Source organism: Rhinolophus sinicus, chromosome 11, assembly GCF_057876585.1.
Source record: "Rhinolophus sinicus isolate RSI-liver-muscle chromosome 11, RSI-T2T, whole genome shotgun sequence".
Taxonomy (NCBI): Eukaryota; Metazoa; Chordata; class Mammalia; order Chiroptera; family Rhinolophidae; genus Rhinolophus; species Rhinolophus sinicus.
In genome coordinates, this window is record NC_142511.1 from 11,054,751 (window position 1) to 11,072,337 (window position 17,587).

At 49.9% G+C, this 17,587-nt stretch overlaps 1 protein-coding gene across 6 annotated transcripts in view; it reads left to right on the plus strand.

Moving 5' to 3' along the window:
* The window catches only part of CACNA1E (calcium voltage-gated channel subunit alpha1 E), a 455,081-nt gene that overhangs the window by 103,036 nt on the left and 334,458 nt on the right, over nucleotides 1-17,587 (plus strand). For 4 of the 6 annotated variants that reach the window (XM_088801607.1, XM_088801608.1, XM_088801612.1 and 1 more), the window contains one exon: nucleotides 12,558-12,993. The exons of 1 other annotated variant lie outside the window; for it this stretch is intronic. In XM_088801607.1, coding sequence (XP_088657733.1) covers nucleotides 12,558-12,993 — 436 coding nt within the window. Of the gene's footprint in view, nucleotides 1-12,557; nucleotides 12,994-17,587 lie in introns of those variants that run through there. One more of the 6 variants, XM_088801611.1, reaches the window with a different exon arrangement.

Below are 17,587 nucleotides of genomic sequence, written 5' to 3' on the forward strand. Positions count from 1 at the left end.
ACCTAAAACTGCTCTAAAAAATAAAGCCTTTAAAAAAAAAAACTGAAAAAATAGTAAAAATGTAATTAGCACATCAAATCATGATTTTTATGAATTCCATTGCCTAGGATGAAGCTAAGACGATCGATACCATGGCAACCCACATTAAGACTGCCCAAATTACAGGTGGGCTCCGAAGCCATGACCATGAACATTTTAAACCTTTGTTGCTGAATTCCAGCCCTGTTCCAAAGAACGGGTAATACTGATGATCCAGATAAATAATATAGACTCCTGTCTCCTGTATTTCTATGCTATATCTTACTACTCTTTTCAGTGACTCACTGAGAAGCGGGTTTGAATTTGCACAGCCACAAAACTCAGGTTATAAAAATGTAGCTTTCGTTACTTCCAGAACCGTGTTTGAATTCTGAGTCCTCAGCCACTTCCACGGGAAACAACTTGATCTTTTCAAATTCATGGTTTTTCTTAATTCCAGCCAGGGATGTTTCGTTATTTCATGGTTTGTCATTCTTTTGATTAAATATACAGTTAGCTAATATCCTGTCTCCTACCCCTTCTTCTCTGGAACTCACGTGGCCTGCCATTGGGGTGGGGTACCTGCCTGCAGACTCTCCAGGGCTGGCTACAGACTGGCTGTGGCTGGAGTGCAGACGTCCTCCCTGTGTGTGGACGTTGGTGTCTTGGACCACTGCCTCAGCTGCTGGTCCCGCTGCATGCCCTGCCAGGCCTCTAGTCTCTTGTCTCTTCTTTGCCTGAACTGGAGGCCCCTTCAGGATGGTGGCAAGATCCCCACCTCTCTCTGTAAGCAGGTGTGTGCTGATTATAAGATATCTTCCGAGATACTCCTGTACCACTGGGGACAGGAGCTTTAGGGGTGGGCCCTCTCTCTGTCTCCATTTTTCCGTGTGGCCTGTTGAGCTCGTGTTGATCAGAACACTTTGCATCTCATTCTCTGCCCAGGGTTCCAGAGAGAAAGCAGGCACACTTACTGCATTTATGTTAAAATAGCGTCCCGCTGGTCCCCTGGCCTCTTCCCCTGCCTGCTCCCCTCCAGTCTATTCTCAACACCAACAGCCAGGCAGGCTAGGGACATGACTCTGCTTCCACCCCTCCAGTGGCTTCCTGTTTCACTCAGAGCAGAAGGCAAAGGCCCCCAGGTCAGCCTTCCACAGTATACCTATGACTTCATCTCCTGCTGCTCCTGTTCTAGCCGCACTGGTCTCCTTGCTGCTCCTAGAACATGCTGGGCGTGCTCCCTCATCGGGGCCTTTGCACGGCCTTCTCTGTCGTCCCCATATCTGAATTGCTCACTCCTTCCCTTTCTCCAAATTTGCTCACATGTCACCTTCTCCATGCGGCCCACCCTCCCCAGCTCCCACCCTCTCTGCCTGGCTGACACTTACATAATATACGGTTCTCAGCTTAAATATACCACCCTCCAAGCAGCTTCCCCATTGCCCTCTGGGGTCTCCCAAAGAACCTTACTCTTTTTTCTCATTTGAGCACTTACCGTGGTGTCAGGGCAGGATCTGCTTGCTGCTCTGTTTTCTGCCCCAAACGCCTAGCACCATTCTTGGCTTCTAACAGGTGCTGGTTATAAATGTGTTGACTAAATAAATGAGTGGCTAAACGAGCGAATGACTCAGTTCATTAAATAAAGAAAAAAATCTTAAAAGATTGTTGAGAAAGTTAGCTAGAAGGCTTATAAAGCCTTTAGTATGGAACTTGGCTCACAAACAGGTAATTTATATTTATAATTTATATGCTATGGGAGGGCTTCTTGCCACAGAGCTTCCTTAGTACCTGTAATTCAACTAGTCCTAGCAAAATGGCACTGGTTTTTATATAGAAGAAGTCAGACTGAAATGCTCAGGTAATGTGCGTTGGATGGAAGGGGCAGTCCTAGATTTTAGGGTATCAAGTTTTTCTTATGAGCCGAGGCCCCTCTAATCCCACCTGCTGTGATCCCTGCCTGGCCATGGGTTGCCCACCTCCCTGGAACACTCGCACTTTAGAAGGTGCTAATGTAGTTACCTGATTTTCATTTCACCTCTGACTAAGAGCCTTTCTCAAGTTTGGGGTGAGACAAAGAAAGGCAGGATGACTCGAACTAACTTGGAGCAGGTGTCTGATACCTAGATGGTCCATCCTTTGTGATGCCCTCCACTTTGACATAATTACCTTTTTGTCCAATACAGGTAACTATGTGCCTATTTCTTACCTATAAGTTTGCAAATCCCAAAAGAATAATTGTTTTCAGACCAGTTTTAATTTCTGGAGTGAGTAGTCAAGTGGCCTCAATCGGGGGGATTTTGTTTTAGAAGATTGTGGTGAAGACAGTCAGGAATCTGGCAACAGCTGGAGAGCAGTGTCAGGACCCTGGCAGCTGGAGGGTGGGATCCCGTATAAGGCGACGGGAAAGGAGGTGGAAAGATCCCAGCACTCATTTCGCCCATTGCTGCCTGGTTTCACCCCAGAGCAGAGCCCTTGCCTGATTCTCACTGGGTGATGCCCAGATGAGAGTGGTGACCCACCCCCTTTCCCACCCCTCTGGGCTGTCCCAGAACCTGCTCTCTGGTGATTCTGGGGAGGCCGAGGACTGACGTGCCAAGCCAAGGGTGCTCTCTGTCCCCATGCAGTGCTGTGCTTAGTTAGAAAATGCCACTGACCACAGCTCTGCTTCTGCAGTGCCAGGCCTGGGGGAGGCGCCAGGTAGAACTTCGCACAGACAGGCAGGAACGTATTTCTCCACACACATGCACACTCAGTCACTGAAACATGTTGTTGGTCTTGTACTCAAGGGATGGCATCATTTGAGATCTCATGTACTTTCAAAGTACACCTTCCCAGAGAGACACTGGGTGACGGATTAGATACTGAAGTCCAGATTCTGTGTTTATCGCTTTGTGACCTGGGGTAGATTTCCATTATTAAATGAGCAAGTGACAATACTTGTGTTACAGGGTGGGTAATAGACATGAATGAATGTCTGGCCCTGAGTAAGTGTGCAATACGTGGAAGTTATTACGACCACTACTGTTGTGACATTATTACTCACTTAGAGCCCTGTGCAATGCAGTGGATGACAGCATGACATTTGGAGTCCGTCAGACCTGGCTTAGAGGCTCTCCCTCTAATGGTGTGGCCTTCACCTTGGGGAAATTACTTAACCCTTTTAAGCCTCAGTCTCCTCATTTACAAAACTGAGTTACTGATGAGATTAGGTTGGTGCAAACGTAATAGCGTTTTTTGCCATTTTTAACCCTTGAAACCACAATTACTTTTGCACCCACCTCATCGTTGTTTTGTAAGACATTTTTCAAGAATTAAATGAAACCTTAAAGGCTCTTGTGGGGGCAGAGCCCCAGAAAGTAGTTTACAGGCTCTCGGCCTCATGTGGAGGGGTGCTGGCTCGGGTAGTAGATGGCCATCAGCTGGTGCTGGTTGGCCGTCAGCTGTAGCCATTGAGCCATTAGCCACTAATATAACTGCTGCGGCTACGAAGGAGAGCCGAGGAGAGTGGAGGAGAGTGAAAGAGAGTCGTCGGTGGGTTGCAGGCAAAACGGACAGCAGGTCGCACGTCCAGTGAACCCAGCCTCCAGTGAGACCGTAGTGGTATGACTCCCCTACCTATGGCTCCGTGGGTGTTCCTTTTTGGCCTCACCATATCCTGCGTTCTTGTATGGGGAGCGGGAGCAGAGACCCCGCAGGCCTCCCTGCACGACACTCTATTGCATGAAAGACCCTTCCTACAGTATCTGGCATAAACTAAAAAATTCAGTAAATAGTAACCGTTATATTTATTGATGATGTTGGTAATGGCGGCAGTGTCTACTCCGACCGCGAAATCTTTCTGTATTATACTTAATGGCAACAATTCCTTTCCCATATAATCCAATTGTAACGTTCCCTTCCCCACGTGCACCTTCCTGCTTCCTCAATGGAATTTAACTTTATTCATTTTCGCAATATACGAAGGATTGTTAGAATTAGAATCCAAGTCTCAAGAATTTTATGCAAGACTAGTGTTACGTATAATAGATGAACTACCACCGAAAATCATACAGGAGCGTGAGGGGACTTGCCCCCCAAAACAATTCAATGGTTTTATAGGCTTGTGGAGTAGTTAAACCTTACCATGGCGTGGATGGATATGGGGGCTCCTTCAGTTCGTACGCTTTGGGGTGCAAGTAACAGAAAATCTAAGCCAAGCAAGTGGGCTTCAGCCACCAGGAGCTGCATTGTCTCATATTGCTGGTGGCCTGGAAGTGGGGTGGCTTCCATGTTGACTAAATATGGTGGCTCTACCGCCATTGCCGGTGACTCTCTTGGCTCTGCTTTGCTCCGTGTGGCAGCCACATCCTCAGGTTGGCAGTGAGGTGGTGGCAGAAGTTCCATGGTTCACATCTGTGCAGGATTGTGTCCAGAGGGAATTCCCTTAAAAGCTTTGCTTAAAAGTTGGGACACTTCTAAAAAGCCTCAGGAAGCTTTACCTCTTACGTCATTGGCCTTCCCTGGGTCATGTGCTCTTTCCTTAACTGATCCCTGGGGTTACCTCGACTGGCTCAGTCCAACTAGCATCTACCTGGAGCGGGAACCCATTGTGCAAGGGTGGGGAATGGAAAGATCTTGAAGAGGTAACCATCATGCTTGCTCCAGGTTCTCTTTTTAGCTTGTCGGAAGATGCAGGCACTTTCAGTTTGATTGTAATTGTTGGTCTCATGTTACAAGTGCTCTGCGTCATACCACACAACTCTGGGGACAGCAGATTGAGTTGCCAACATGGTACACGGTGTGTATGTATTAAGCAAAAAACCCCTCAGGTCATATTACCCCTGAAAGCGCATATTTTGTTCTCAATGAATTCTTTGGCTTGAAAAACAGGTTAATGATAACATTATTATTAATGATTATGTGGTAAAATACACAATAAATGACCTGGGGAAAAAAAGCATAAACATGAGCAGTCAGAGCACAGATAAGAGGGTGTGGGATGAAGGAAAGAGTCTGAAAGCTTTCGGAGACCTGCTATGCTTTGGAGGGGTCAATATATCCTTGTTTCATTTCCATGGGGGCCTGAGTATCCAGCTTGTAAGCCGTACTCTTTCCATGTGTTGGCGGGCTTCCTTCTAACTTCCCATGTGTTTGGCTGGACAAAGGCTGGGTTCTGAGACAGGTCTGACATCTGGCCCTGCCCATCATGAGTGGCCAGCACTGGCAGACAGATGGGGCAGGTTTCAGCATGTGGAAGGATGTCCACCACCCCAGGGGCTCACAGCTGGCTAAAATACAAGGCCCTCGAGGGCTGTAGGCTTGTCTTGCTTCCCTGGGGCCACATCGTGGAGATTTTGAATGCTAGGCTGGGGGCTTTGCACTTTGTTTCTCTAGGTGGCAACTCAGACCGGAGCTCTCAGCGCAAAGCACGGTTCCTACTTATAGCTGCAGAGTGAGGCGCTGCACATGGGGGAGTGCCTTTGAGAGCCTGCACTGGTGTGAGGATCAGAGAGGAGATTCCATCTGGCTGCACAAACGGTGTCCTCTCCCATCCATAAGTTTTCTGTGGCAGTAACTGACGCCTCTTTAAAAGATGGCCTCCAAGGAAATCAACCCAAGTACTCTTGGTCTGCATGGGTGCAAGGCATATTATCAGGCATCAGCTGGAGCTCCCAGTGCCCCTGGGATGGACACTTGAGAAGGGTGTGGCTAGAAAAGAGGCTCTCAGAGGACTTTTTTCAGCACGGTAGATTTAGCTCTCTGAGCCTGACGCTGCAGGCATCCGGACAGACACCTTTCATTGAATATGTGTGGTCTCCTGGGAGGTAGCCCCCCAGCCCTTCTCTGTGCCCGGCCAGGCAGCGGTAGCACCTCTACTCTGTTTCCACAGGGCCAAAGGGTTTTTGCATTTGTTTTCTGTCCAGCTGTAACCATCACTGATTCCTGGTGACTTCTTCCAGAGACTCTCTGAGGAAGACAATGCTTCCTTTCAGGTCCTCAGAAAAAGTCCCCACCCCTTTTCATCCTTGTCTGTTAGTCTGTTTACATCCCGGTGCTTTAGGGGAGCAGAGAGAGTAACAGAAGTACCAAATCCTGGAAAAGTCACAAATGCTCAAGGAATCTCCAGATACTCTTGTACAAGTAATTCTTGGTGTATAGTAAAAAATAAGTGCACTGAAAAACAAACAAACAAAGTAACTGTGCTGGGCCCAACCCCATGGGTTTCTTTCTGGACTCTTGTTGTGGTACCATAAAGGGTTTCCCCTGCCTTGCTCAGTCCCCAAACACAGAGTTGGAGCGCAGTAAATGTTCGTTGAGTGACTGTCTTATCCTTTCCTACGTGATGTCTGCACAGTGGTATATTAAGGCTCCCCTCCCTTATTAAGGCGTCTTCCTTCCCTTCTGTAAGTCAGGCAGGTCCTATAGAGTTTCTAAGTGGCTTCTTAAAGCAGAATAATAAAGGTGACTATTTAAGCAAATTGGAAAGTTATAAGCAAAAGCCCGTTAAAACCACTTCTACCTACTCAAGTGTAGTTGTAAGGATGTCTGCAGAAGCTAACCCTTAAAGAGTCCTCATCTGTCGCAATAGTAAGCGTAGGGTATGGGTGACTTCCTTTCTCTCTACCTCCTACCTCCTCCCCCTCTCCCCTCCCTGCACGCCTTCCTTTTATAAATGTTTATTGAATGCTTACAAGACTGGGTGCCAGGGATACAGTGGTGAATAAAGCAGGTCCGGTCTCTGCTCTCTCGTAGCTTAAGGGCTAGTGTGTGTGAGGGGGTAGTTCTGAATCAAAGGACAGTAGAGACAGATATATCTGTGATGGGAGCCTGCTATGTAATTGATTAGGACCCACCAACATTTTACATTTTTGAGGTCTTGTTTTCCAAATCACCGGGATCCTTTGGCAAATGGCTGGTTTAATCACAACCTCTGTGGTGTCTCTCTTTTCTTATGCATAAAATGTATCTGTTTATCTCTGTACACATGATGACGTGGCTAATTTTCAGCAATTGATTAATACCCCAGTAGACTGGCCAATATTCAGTGTATTTGACATATTTGTAAGTATCCGCCTTTGTGTTTACTTTTGCGATTGTGTCACAGTACAGATAGTAGTAGTGTCATGGAGATTGCAAATGCTCCTCGGTGGTGGTTTTCTCTTCTCCCAGGGCACAGGGGCCTTGCATTTCTGCTCCCTTTCAGTTAAGTAGGACCCAGTGACAGAGTTCTGGCTAATGGAATATGGGGGAAGTGACAGGTCTGGCTTCTTGACCTCTTGCAAGATCTGCCAAGCTCTTTTTTTTTTTTTTTTTTTTTTTTTGTCTCAGGGCTAGAGAGAAACACATCTAGTAGAGAACTCGGAGGCTCCAGTGTTAGCTGCTTGTGTTTGTAAATAAAGTTTTATTGAAACATAGCCACACCCCTTTGTTAATGGCTTGGCTATGCCGCTTTTACACTACAAAGGCAGAGTTGAGTATAGTAGTTCCCCCTTATCCATGGTTCTGCTTTCTGTGGTTTCAGTTACCCACAGATTCAACCACAGTCCAAATATGTTAAATGGAAAATCCCAGAAATAAACAATTCATAAGTTTTAAATTGTGCATTGCTTTGAGTAGCATGATGCAATCTTGTGCCATCTGACTCTGTCCTACCCAGGCGTGAATCATCCATTCTTTTGGCTCCAGCATGGAGGCTCTTAACCTCTACTGTTTCCTCCATATTTGTATAACTTACAGTCTCCAAGTTCTTTCCCAGATGCTATCTTATTTGATTCTTGCAGACTTGTGTAGAACAGGTTGTATTATTATTATTATTGTTGTTCACGTGAGGAAACTGACCTAAAGCAGAGAATTACCAAAGGTTACTTGACTAGCAGGTGGCAGAACTGTACCCCAAACACAGAGATTCAGAACTGTACCCCAAAACCAGATCATGGGCCCTTTCTACTCCCCAAAGGAACTCTGGCGATCTTAAGTGATCACTCCACCTTTGAGGCAGAGTGATTTCCTTGGGTCTTGGTTTACACTCAGAATGCACTAGCCTGTTGAATTGCTGTTGGACATTAGCCCATCCTTGAACCGTCACCATAACAACACAGACATAAGAAGAGGAAGGCAGGATGGGCGAAAACTGACACCAGTCAAGGGAGGTTGGAGTTTTGTGGGGCATGGAGGGGGGTGGATCAAATAGCTCATGCTGCATGTTTTCGGTAACTTCATTTCATGATCGAGACTGGAAATAGGTGAGAGGGCTGTCCTAGGGGCCTTTACATCCTAATTCACCCCAGACAATACCTCTTACCAACTAAGCACAACCTCTCAGGACTATATGCTGCTTTGGGGACAGTGTTTCTCAGGACATGATACCTACGGGGACGGGTGCTTATTAAACACATAGATTCCTAAGCCCACCAAGAGCTATTGCATGAGAATCTCTGGAGGGAGGTCCCACAAAGCAGCATTTTAAACTAGCTGTATAGGTGATTCTGACATACATTAAAGCTTGAGAACCAGAGCCTTAGGAGGTCACAGCAAATGAAAATAATGTCCAGCTTTCACTCCTCTTTTGTGGTTGGGTAGCAAGTTGATTCAGATAAGAAAAATTCCTGGAGGAATATTTTTTCTCTCTGCCCCGGGGGTGTTTCCTCCCTGAGCAGGTGGGTGAGGGCAATAAGTAGGGTCTTCCCTTTGGATGGGCAGCAAGCCCTTAACTATGTTTGTTCTCTTCTCTAGAGAATCACGTGCAGGTAGTATCTCAGCTATGTCGTATCCTATCTTAAAAATTGCTTCTCATGTGTGATTTTTCATTTCTAACAGTTGGGAATTGGGACCCTTCTTCCCTCTTCCCGCCCAGGTCAGACAGAGGGAACAAAGCCAGGATAGCTCAGGGCCCGTTTTGGGGACACTTGAGTGCCCAGCTCTCATCTCTTAGTGACCATCAGTCCCATTTCTGTCCATCGCCCAGCCTGTGCCACACGGTGGTGTATGCAGTGGAGACTCCTTCCTTCTTGCTGAACTCAAAACTTTCAGGGAATGGAGACAGTCCATTGCACAAGAGCATAAGCTTCGTGGACTCCTGGGTGCATCCATTTCTCCTAAGGTGGCCGGGGGGTGCATATATGCTGGGGAGTCAGAAAGTGAGCAGTGGGAGGGTGGGAGTGGGATGGGCATGAGCCGAACTAGAGGAGGATGCGTGTCCTAGACGTGGAGACTCACCTGCTGGGCCTGAGAGGCACAGACTGGCCAAACGGATGCGTGGGCCATTATTTCTAAAGCCATCACAGCTAGATGAATAAAACTGAAAACTCTTGGCGAGACAGCAAGGGAAACATGGTGCTAAGGTGCAAGGTCTTTCTTTGTGGAAGGATGAGGAGGAGAAGATGTAGAGGCAGGAAGGAGCATAACTATTGGCTCGTGTGTCTGTGGCAGTGCAGGGCGCCAGGATGGGGTGGCGGAGGTGAGCCCTTCCCCCGCTACTCCACGCGCCCTGACAAGCAAGGTAAGAGTTTTGATGGGGCTGCTGGCATGCGAACGTGTCACTAACCTTCTTGCCCCTCAGAACCCCCATCATTTAAAATCCTGCCCATTAGCCAAAAGTAACAAAAAGAATCAGAAGAGAGGCGGGTGGAAAGCAAGGGTTAGAGGAGTGAGCCAGGTACTCTGGGGGCTCTCATGAGCTCAGCGCCAGTGTCTCGGAGAAGCAGGACCTGCTTCCCTTCCATTAGGGACTGGGAGTGGGAGCCACAGCAGCACCTTTGCCCTCAGGAAGCTTATCACTTGGTGTGTGCACCTTTGATTCTGTTTTGTGACTCCATCCTTTCCTTTTGCCTGCCCCCCACGGGCACAGACTGAGTGACAACAGTGGGGTTCAAGAGGCGCGGTTGAAAGGGGAAAGTGTACAAAAGTTTGTAAATAAAGTTTTATCAGAACACAGTCACACACATTCATTTGTGTATTGTCTGGCTGCTTTCATGCTACAACAGCTGAATTTGAGTCGCCATGACAGAAATTGCAGGGCTTGCAAAGTCTAAAATATTTATTCTCTGGTCTTTCATAGAAAGATTTTGACAGTCCCTCTAGGTCTTGCTTTCTAGATCTAGAGTCCTTGCATGGGCATTTAAATGCTTTGCCTTGAAGTGACACACATCATTCTACTCACAACTCACTGGCCACAGCAGTCACATGACCTCACTCAACCATAGGGGACCAGGAAGTACATCCAACTGTGTCCCCAGGAGGGGCATAACCGGAATATTTGGCACACAGTACTAATGACCACCACAGCAACCTACCATGTGCTGGAAACAGTACTGGGTGCTGGATATAGAAAGATAAGACAAAACCCCTGATTCAGGGAACATTGCCATTCAAATAATGCCAGAATGGGGGGTTGGTGGGGTAAGGCTAAGTCTAGAGTGGATTCAAGTGTCCTTCCCTGGAATACGTAGACTCTGTCTTCCGTGAATTGCCCGAGATAGAAGACGTTCTCTCAGCTTGATGTCAGCCAGACCTGGGGACTGGCCGGCTTGCCAGGCAGTGGGGGAGCGACAGATTTCTCTGATGAACACTTATATCAATAATAGAAGGGTTGTTTAACAGGAATTCTTAAAGGAAAGATGAGATAATTTCATGTTTTGATATTCATAAAATTGATTCCGTTGAAATAGGAGCTCTGCCGTGCATATTATTGTGCCTGTATTTTTGGCAAAGATGTAATTCACGTTGGCACCGTGTCTGGAAAGGGGAAATCCAGTAAGGAGAGAGGAAGATCGGGTGGGCCAGGAAGCAGAGGCAAGGGGCCAGGGCCTGGTGGCCCGGTGAGAGCTGGGGGAGTGGCCCAGCAGCCTTTGCCGTGGAGGGACACGAGGGAGAGGAGGCTGCAGGAGGCAGAACCGAGCCTGCCTGAGTTTCTGGTGGTGCTGAAGCCTGCAGAGGGAGTGGGAGCAGCCCAGGGAGGGATGCACGCATGTGTGTGGTGAGGGAGAGACATTTAAACATCGTAGGAATGAAGGATAAATTTAAAATCCATCAAGCGCAGCCGAGACACAATGCCAACGTGAGGAACATGAATCACTCCTTCTAGGGACCTACCCAACTGTTAGCAGGATCTGAAATGTATTTTCTGCTGCATTTCTCCCTATCGGGCTCCCTTGTCCCAGCCCTGATGGCCAAGTGTCTAGCTAGCACTGACCAGCACGTCCCCGTGGAGGAAAGGCAGGGTCGGGTGTAGAGGTCAGCATTCTGGGAGGACCCCTCCCTGGGGTTCCCTCTCAGTGCCCAGTGTGGAGTGGGTGCTCACAAGGCACTGGGTGAGCGATTTGGATGCCAGGGCTCTTCCAAGCCCGTAGAACACATGGCACGTCTTAGAGCCATGGGTCACTAGGGGTGTGGTTGGGAACGTGGGTGGGGAGGAGACTGGGGGTTTAAGTGTTGAGATCCTGGCTGAGAGGGAGGCAGGAAGTAGGTATTTCGCAAATGTGGTAAGTTCAGTTCCCCTCAAGCCGGAAGGACTGCCCCTGACCTCAGGTTTACCATGGGAACTCCTGAATCCTTTGAGTTCCCTCCATCCTCTCTGCTCAGCCTCTCCCGTTCATCAGCCAGCCAACCCTATTTAAACCCAGCCTCAGGGTCATTTCCTCCACTCAGCCCGCCCGGCCACCCCCAGGTGGGCTGAGGGGCCCCTAATGAGCTCCTGTAGCAACACACCTACCTGAGTCATAGCATGCTATGTTGTGTGGTGGAGATAGCAGAGCTTCCTGTTTCTCCCACGCGAAGGCCGTGGACTAAATCCAGCTCACCTTGGTGTGCCCACTGCCTGGCATATGGTCAGCCCTCGGTCAGGGCAGATTGAATGAGCACTTCTTTCACACGCAAATATGGCCACATCCTCCTTGGCATGGAGAAAGGAAAACAAGCCTTGAGCTGGTAGAGGCACCCGATGTCACCAGGCCCCCCAGATCCTATGGGGATGCACACATTAGCAGAGGGGGCAGGAACCCTAAGGAGACCCACTTCTTAAGAACAGCTGGCCTATGACTGGGCCTGGGGGAGAGAGCGAGAATCAGGGCAGTGGGGTGAGTGGGGCTTCCCCTGGGGAGTTGGGACACTGGGGGGAGGGTTAGAAGGATTCCCTCACCCCAAATGGGAGAGAGCTGCCAGCTGGCTGTCCGAGGTGGGGCTGAGCACAGGCTTTGGCCTCGTCCTCTCCTGAGAGCTGCACCCTGAGACAGCTATCCCTGTTGCATATAAGTATTTCCTTAACCTCCGTCTTCTGCACTAGACTGTGAAGTTCACGGGCAAAAAAATCAATTCGACTTTGTTCAGCGCTGGGTACCCAGCCTCTGGCACCCAGCCTGGTCCATAGTGGGCGCTGCTGAGTTCTGCCATCCGTTATTGAGTTGCTCCTGTGTGCCAGTGTTGGGGTGCCGCCTGGGGCTCAGCACAGAGCGAGCCTGAAGCCTTGCCCTGGGCGGCGATGTCATTAAGTTCTCTTCTGTTTCCCTCCTGGCCTTCCCTCTCTTCCCTGCCCTCCCACCCTCCCTACACACCTCCCCCTGTAGAGCAATGTTCTGTGATGGTGCCCGAGATGCGTGGACTGAGCCCAGGCCGCAGGCTGCCGGAGCCCATGCCCTGCCCGGCTGCGGGCGGGAGCCCTGAGCCCCGGCCCGCGGGACACCGCTGCCACCACGTGCTGGCCCTGCCCGAGGAGGAGGCATGGCGGCCCCAGCAGTGCGCCCTGCTCGAGGCCGACGCCTCAGACGAGGTGGGCATGCTGCCGGCCTCCCCGCACACCGCCGCCTCCGGCTTCGACAACTTCTTCCCGGTGCAGGAGGGCGAGGGCCCCGGCTGGGAGGGCGGCTCCAGCCCCTTCCTCCCTGTGAGCCCTGAGGTGATGAAGCGGCGGCGCGGAGGCCTCATCGAGCAGCGGGACATCATCAAGGCCCACGAGGCGCACAAGATGCAGAGCACCCCGCAGGCCCGGCGCAAGGAGTGGGAGTGAGTAATGCAGGGGCGCGGGTGGGGCAGCCAGGGAGGCGTGGGAGTGGGCAAGGCCCCGCCCCGGGGCTGGGGGTGGGGTCCCACAGGAAAGGAGGGGCCCAGTGACACACGCATATGTCTAAAGAGGGGTGTGACCTTGCTAGTGAAGTCCCTGAGGTCAGGCCCAGCCACAGGTGTACGGCTGTGAAATGGGGTGAATCAAGGTTGCCTCCCACAACACGCCTAACTTACCAAGAGCCTGTGGAGAAAGAGCTGGGGTCTGTTTCCCACTCTGACTACCCTGAAAAGAGGGGCTCTGTACAACCTTGGAGAAGCCCCTAAAACCGAACCCTCTATCTCCCCTTTCCTTTGGGAATTGGGGCCGACCCTACTCTTTCTAATATCATCCTTGAGTGAATGGTACACTTTGGGGGTAAGTCTTCCAGGGGATGGAAAAGATTGACCAAGTCCTGTGGCCCCCGTGACTTCATCTCTGGTCATTTTGTGTAGAGCAACAGGATTTGTGTTTTGTCTTAGGCTGTGCCTGTTGAGAATTTGGGCTTTTGTTCCTCGGAGTCATCAATTAAAGTTCATTTACGTCTCAGTGGCCCCAGGTTTCTCCCGCACCGGAGGACTTTTTGTCCTTTGGATGCCAGTGTGCATTCTGCATATCTGCCTGTCCCGTGGTCTGTAATCGTCAAGTTGTTAGATACTATGGTGCCTTTTGATTGTGGTGGTCACGGTTTCAGTGGACATTCGGCGCGGTACAAAGGGGGGTACATTGATCTCTGGGGGTCTTATCCAATGGATGTGAATCTGGTAGTTCATTCATTCATTCAACGAACCCTGACGTGTGCTGGAATCCTGGCATTCCCCCGCACTCAACACCCCTGTTCTCCTGTTCTTCATTTCCCAGTGCTGTTGGTCTTAAAAACCTTACTAGTGCTAAGTGCCAGCGGCATTCTGAGCACCTCACCTATATTCTCATGTTCCTCCTCACCATTCCTAGGAGGCGGGTATAATGCTTATCCACATTTAACCACTGAGGCACAGAGCAGTGCGGTGCTTTCCCAAGGACACTCCTGTTACTGTGACTGGTTATCGATTCATGATTTGAACCCTGGCAGTCTGTTCTAGAATCTGCATCTTGAACCACAGTGGTGGTTATTCCGGTCCCACAGTACTTAGCCTCTTCTCTCAGCCACCCATTGAAATGCCATTGGTAGAGCACGGGCTTGGGGCCTAATTCATTCCCAGGGTGACCTAACTCGTGGTATGACCTGGAGAAGGTCACCTCCTTGTGGCTTTGAAAGCGAGTAGGAGGAAGTAGATGGCGCTCGAGTACCATGCAGCTCCGATTGTTGGTATTTCTTTATATTCAGAAGTCCTATATTTTTATGCACCTCCGTCTTGTTTACCTAAGAGGACTCTTAACAACTTGAGGGCAGAGACTGCCATGCACATTCTTTATGTCACCAGTGCCTGTTCTGTGGCCTAACTCAAGAATTCCTACAATACTCACTGAAAATCTAGCTATTTCATGACTAGCAACGTGTGAATAGCTCTTATGTCTTTCTCTAAGGGAAGCTTTTGCTAGTTTTGCTAGTTGGAGGATATGTAGGTCTAGTACCAGCCACCTGCCAGCCACCACTGTGCCTTCACCTGGGCAGGTGAATGTGGAGGTGAAACAGGGCAGACACACCAATGACCTTGGGGGCATGTCCGCCATCTTGAGTGTGGCTGAGAAGGAGTGACCAGGGAGGTAGAGGAAAGCCTATAATACAGCAACAAAGACATGAAATGAATAGAGTGTGTATCAGTCATCTGTGTGAGATGTTGCCGAGATGTCAGATAAAATGAGGATGGGGAAGGAATCGCTGGTTCTGGCAACATGGAGGTGACCTTCATGGGACCAGTGGGTGATACATTCCTGAATCGGACCCACTCCCCACGCCTCCCCAAACCCCCTACTATCGCATTATCTGGGACTCACGTTCCATCATTGGCAAAACCCTGTGTCGTGCCCCTCCCCTAGGCACCCCTTCACCTCCCTGTTCTGACTGGAACCTGCACTCCTCTGAGAAGCTGCTGGACACCAGCTGCCTCATGCCTCATGTGGCGGCTGCCTTCCCTCCCTCACGGCTTCGTACTCTTGAGCCTGTAGGTGGGGTAGGTGTCTACTTGCTTCTCATCGTTGCTTGCAGGCCGTTGTTCCTCACACCTGCCCTGAAATGTCGGCTTTGGAGCTCACGCCATGAGGCACTCCCACCTGCTACTGCTTCCCGTTGCAGCCGCCTGCAGACTCCCAGGCCACTCCCTGCCTTCCAGGGAGAGCTTAGCTCTTGGAGACAGCCTCTCCCCACGTCTTCTGCTGGCAGTTCTTGGTGGTTTCCACATCCACTTAGATGATGCTTCTTGGAACCTGGCCCCTCGGTTCCTTACCCTCTTCTCCCCAGTGATTCTGAGACCTCACCCCCATGGCTGCCTGGGCCTTGTAACTATACCGTAACCTCGGTTTCAAGCACTCCCACTGTCTGACCTCCACCTCTTTTGTCCAGTTCACTCCTTCTAGTGCTCGAGTCCCCAGGTTTTCAATCTCCCTGGCACCCACAAGACATCGATCCTATTACTTCACTGCCTCCCCCCTCAACCATATCCTTACTCCCCTTCTTATCCAATTAAATTCCATGGTAAGCACCCAAAATACTCTCCAGAGCAAAATGGCGACATTTCACTTGCGGTCACCTCCTACCCTCTCAACTCTAAGGTAGAAGGAGTCACCAGCCAAGGATAAGAATGCCGGAAGCCCCCCAAGTTGGCTTCTAGTCTACTTCACGCTTTTCCGGCATTGTAATCGCTTCCTGTTTTCACCCTCAACTTCCCTGTCCCTCTTTATTGCTCCATTATCCTGGTCTGGCAAAATGCCACCCTGTGTATATGCCACTTGCCACCGCCCTTGGCAGCTGAACATTGTTATAGAAAATCTCACAGCCACGTTGCCTGGTCTCGCTGTAAATTCATGACCCACCCCCCAAGTCAGCCCTTTGTCCTGCCCAGAAATCCTGTTACTTTTCCGCTTTCCATTCACCCTCACACTCTGTTAGACATTATGTCACACACCTTTCCCTTAACTCTCAAATCCCAGTGTCTCCTGCCAGCCTGTTCCTAGCCCCTGACCTCTCTGCCCCAGCTCACTGGCCCCCCGGATAGTCTGTGAACATGCTCAGACCACTCCCACCCCAGGACCTTTGCGTTCATTGTTCCCTCTGCCAGGAGGGCTCCTTAGACCTGCCTGGCTCCTCCCTCCCTTCATTTAGGTCTCTGCTCAGAGAGGCCATCCTGATCACCTTATATAGAAGGGCACTCCTCGCCCCATTACTCTTTTCTCTCTTTATTTTGCTTTATTTTTCATCACAGCCCTTACTGTCATTTCCTCACCACACCTACACATACACAATCATGTACAGACACTCATATATACACCTACACACATACGTATTTTGTGTGTGTGTGTGTGTGTGTGTGTATGTGTATGTCCGTCTCCCAGGACTGAAGTGTAAGCTTCTTGAAAGCAGGGACTTAGTCTTAAGAGTACAGAACAATGCCTCGTGTGTAGTTGGCTCACAGTAAATATTTGTTGACTGAACGTGGAAATAAATGCACCGAGGGGAATTGGAACTGAGACCTATTCTAGTCAGCTAGCTTCCAGGGAAAGAGGCAGCTGAGTTTCCCGGGTCAGCTGTGTGGTTGTGCAGGTTGCTGACTGCACAAGGCCCTCTAGTTGAACAGTCTGCAGAGGAAATGGGGAGTCTCTTCTCTGCCCTCCTGCAGGGCGGCTCAGGACCCTGTGTGCACTGCACAGCCTGAAGAGATAGAGCCTCCGCCTGCCTGTGTCTCTTACCTTCTGGCTTCTCTGACTTCCGTTCCGTCGTCAGCCTCCTTCTGCACGAAGGCAAGAGCAGCCTGGCCCTGACTCTGGGCACCGGTTTACTGCAGTAGAAAGGAAGGAAGGATTGTGTGTTGGCAGCCCTGCCAGCTGCTTGCTCCTCCCTCAGCTTCAGCCCCTCTGAAGGCCCTGTCCACCGCCCGCATAGCCGACAGCCCACGGCACACCGCCAGCTGTACAAATCCTGCCTCTCGGGCACCGACTCAGGACTCGGGCGATGCACGAAGCAGATTAGAAACCAACCTGGGAGGTTTCCAGCATTTGTTGCCGTTGGCTGGGTGAGCCCAATTCTGGTCAGGACGCAGGTGAGAGGGTGGGAGGAGACCTCCAGAGAAGGGTCTTTGTTTCCCTGTGGACAGACTGTTGGTAATTCAGATGAAGCAGATTGTTTTGTGTGTGTAGGAAGTCATTTCCCAAAGAACCCATTAAGAGGTTTCCTCAGGCCCAGCGTGTGGGTTATGAGGACCTCTCCGTTAACACTTACGTATTCCTTGTGTACTAACTTTTGTAACTTTAGAGAGTGGGTGTGAAACTCTTACTAATACTTTAATAGAATTCCCTCCGTCTTCCAACGTGTTTTCATATGTACTGTCTAATCTGACCCTATGAACTAGCTATTATTATTCCTATTTTACAGAAGAGAAAAATAGGCCCCAAAGTTAGAGG